The sequence below is a fragment of the Buceros rhinoceros genome, unplaced genomic scaffold, assembly GCF_000710305.1.
Source record: "Buceros rhinoceros silvestris isolate BGI_N320 unplaced genomic scaffold, ASM71030v1 scaffold8232, whole genome shotgun sequence".
Taxonomy (NCBI): Eukaryota; Metazoa; Chordata; class Aves; order Bucerotiformes; family Bucerotidae; genus Buceros; species Buceros rhinoceros.
In genome coordinates, this window is record NW_010398373.1 from 73,597 (window position 1) to 76,729 (window position 3,133).

The 3,133-nt window shown below is 37.2% G+C and overlaps 1 protein-coding gene across 1 annotated transcript in view; it reads left to right on the plus strand.

Moving 5' to 3' along the window:
- AKAP9 (A kinase (PRKA) anchor protein 9) overlaps positions 1-3,133 on the plus strand; it is a 117,267-nt gene that overhangs the window by 73,189 nt on the left and 40,945 nt on the right. The window contains exon 23 of the mRNA XM_010131077.1: positions 208-419. Within this exon, the coding sequence (XP_010129379.1) occupies positions 208-419 (212 nt within the window). The remainder of the gene's footprint in view (positions 1-207; positions 420-3,133) is intronic.

Consider the following 3,133-nt stretch of genomic DNA (forward strand, 5'->3'; position numbering starts at 1 on the left):
TTTCCCTTCTGCTTGTTTTTAGTTAACACCTTGTGCATCACGTTTGTGTAAGTTTTGGTATGAAATATTTCCCTTTCTGTCTTTGTGACCAATACAAATATTTTAATCCTTTTATGGCTTGGCTTTTCAATCATAACTCAGATGTACAGTTTTTCATGTTTTGAAGTGCTCAGAATCTGTGTGAAAAGGTACCTATCATTTTTCCAGAACCCTGTTCCTCGTATCATGGTAGTCGTATGGGCGATGATGATATTAACACATGGTCAGGAGCAACGGATGAAGGACTACTGAGCCAACATCTTGCAGAAAGTGGAATGGAAATAGATCCTGAAAATGAAGAACTCATTGTGAATATTAGTTCTCGACTACAAGCGGCTGTTGAAAAGCTTCTGGAAGCTATCAATGAAACCTCCAATCAGGTAGGGTGATCTAATAGAGAAGCATTTTGAATTTTGTGTTTCAATTACTGTTTTTCTTTATTTTGCTCATGAATATATTTTTATAAGCCTAAAGCCTGTAGGCTTACTTTGAGAGCTGCAACGATATTTCAGGTGCCTAAAACCAAAAAAGAGTGCTCCAGCATGACTTCACTGATGAACTGAGATTCATGTTAGAAGGCTTTTTTGGACTGTAGATGAAGCATGTCCAATTCAGGGCACTCTTTCATTGCTCATCTGGGTCATCTGCATTCTTCTGCAATGCAGAGATGAGACAGGAGGTGTCAGGGCACATTGAGCTGGCGCTTTTGAAGAGGGAGGATTAGGGATGAAGTGCACCTAGTTCCGTTGACAAAACATTTCAGTCGATTGACTGACTGCAGAGGTGGAGCTCTCCTGCCGTCTCTTCCAACTATGATTTAGACATGGTCAGTTAAGCACATACCCACCTTGCTGTCAGGAAAGGAGTCTGCACTCCAGCTCCCCAGTATTGATGCGAGGTATGTGATTCATGAATAGCCTCTTTAAAAGAGGCAGAGTATGGGTACTCTTTGTGTTTGCTGTTGGGGTGCTTTGCATGCCGGGATGTTAGCTGTTTTCTGGAGTACTTCCCTGTTCATTGAAATAGATGCTGTATACCTAGCTCAGTCAGGTCAAATCATACCGCGGCTGTCATGTGCTTTACTTTTAGGTTTGAAGGTATCAGAGTAAATACTCTGTATCTCACTGTAACGTTTTAAGCTGTCTTGAAGAAATCAGTCTTTATAGTCAGCTCTAATCTATTTGAGACTAGAATTCAAAGGATACAGTGTGCTTTATGCCACAAAACCATCTATTAGTTAACCTAGTAATGATATTACTTGTGTAAAAATGTGTAAATTGTAACTGCTGGAAAGGAAGGAGAAAATAATCTGTGATGATGAAAGTAATATGAAAGTTTAGCTGTCTAATACCTCAGAATTTTTAAGCATTTAAGGATTTGTTGCTTTTGAAAAATACTTCAAAAATGAAGTTGATACTCTATCTTTTTTAAAAAAAAAGATAAAAGACTGATTTGTGAATTACTGAAGTTAAAAGCAATTTAAAAACAAATTGAGTGAGCCTCCCTCTGGCTTATTAAAGCAAGTAGTCTGGTGGATCTTGTAAATCAGTCTCTACATTGCATTTATTTGCAAACTTGTTCTCCAACAGCTCTCTTCTCTTTGAGCATGACTTCTGTTAAAGAGAGATGTGTGGCTTTTTTGAGGTCTTTTTTCAGCCTAAGGCCTGGCATTGCATAGTATCGAAAACACGGACACTCCAGTATATGGACTTCTCAAAAAAAGTATAGTTTGGCATTTGTAGGAAATCTCACATATAAAGACCAGCTGATACAGACAAACAAATTCAGTTTTACAGTAATCAAGAATTCATGTTGCAATTATAAAAGTATTGTCAATTATTTATTCCACTTGGTGTTTCTTTTTTCTGAACATTTTTCTGCTGATCTTCAAATGCAGTAGTTTTATACATAGCCCTAAATTATTTTACATTTGTGCAGTATTTACTTTTCGTGATACCAGTGAATGTACTCAATTTGTTCTAAGCAGGTTATTTTTATTTATTGCCAATCGACGAAGAAAAGTTTATTTTTCCTTCATAGAATAGTAACTGAGACCTTGACAATACCTGCAACAGAGTTAGGTTTTGGCTCAGATATATACACACACTTTTTTTTTTTTCATTAATACGGATTATACAAATACGGCTTTATCACTGATTATCGTATCTGGTGGGTTGGGGTTTTTTTAAGTTAATAAAATGTTACACATTTTCCCCCAGTGTGAAGTAGAAATATTGACGGTTTTGTGGCTGTTCTGTAGAGTACTTCACAAGTGTTCAAACTTGTGTGCTTTGCAATGCCTGTTGTATGCTTACTGGATTGTATACCGTTTCTGTATATACCAAGGGTTTGTAGGTGACTTGACAAGTATTTTTAAATATTCAGAAACTGAACACTTTATTTTTTCTACTCCGCAGTATTTTATAATATAAAGCTAATTACAGGCAGCAAAGACTTTAACCTTTGCTCTTAATCAGTTGCATACCGAAAAATACCCATCTCTTAAAATAAACTTAAGAGTGAGAGAAACCTGGCAAAATCTTCAAAGTAACTATTTGAGACCAGTCTGAACACACGCTTCCAGACCTGAAGTGCAGTTTGAATCTTTTCAGGCAAGGCATATAGTGGGTGTATGGATTCAAATTCCACCTGCTGGTGTTATGTGTAAGTAAATAAATCAGGCCACTCCCCTGAATTCTTTCAGTTGGGAGATACTAACAGGAAGCCTTTAAACTAGCAGAGTTTGAGAAAGTGCTTCCTGTTGAATTAACTCCAAGAACGAGAACGAAGGCAAATAATGACATATCTGTGTCTCTCTCCCGTTTGCCATAGCGAAGGTGGGAAATAATTTTTAGTTTCTGTTCTGCTAGCTTACCGATCTGCTGCAGCGTACCTGTGCAGATAAAACAAAATTATGCTTTCTTGGCTTGGAAATTACCTGCCAGCTGCTATTGGAAGATTTCTGTTGTTTTTCAGTATGAAAATTCTCTAAGGATTTTTAGGAGTGACCATACAAAGTTTTCTTGCACCTCTCTCTGTTCTGGATTAATCTACTCCTGAATTACTCTGATTGAGAATGTGATCTGAGGCTTCC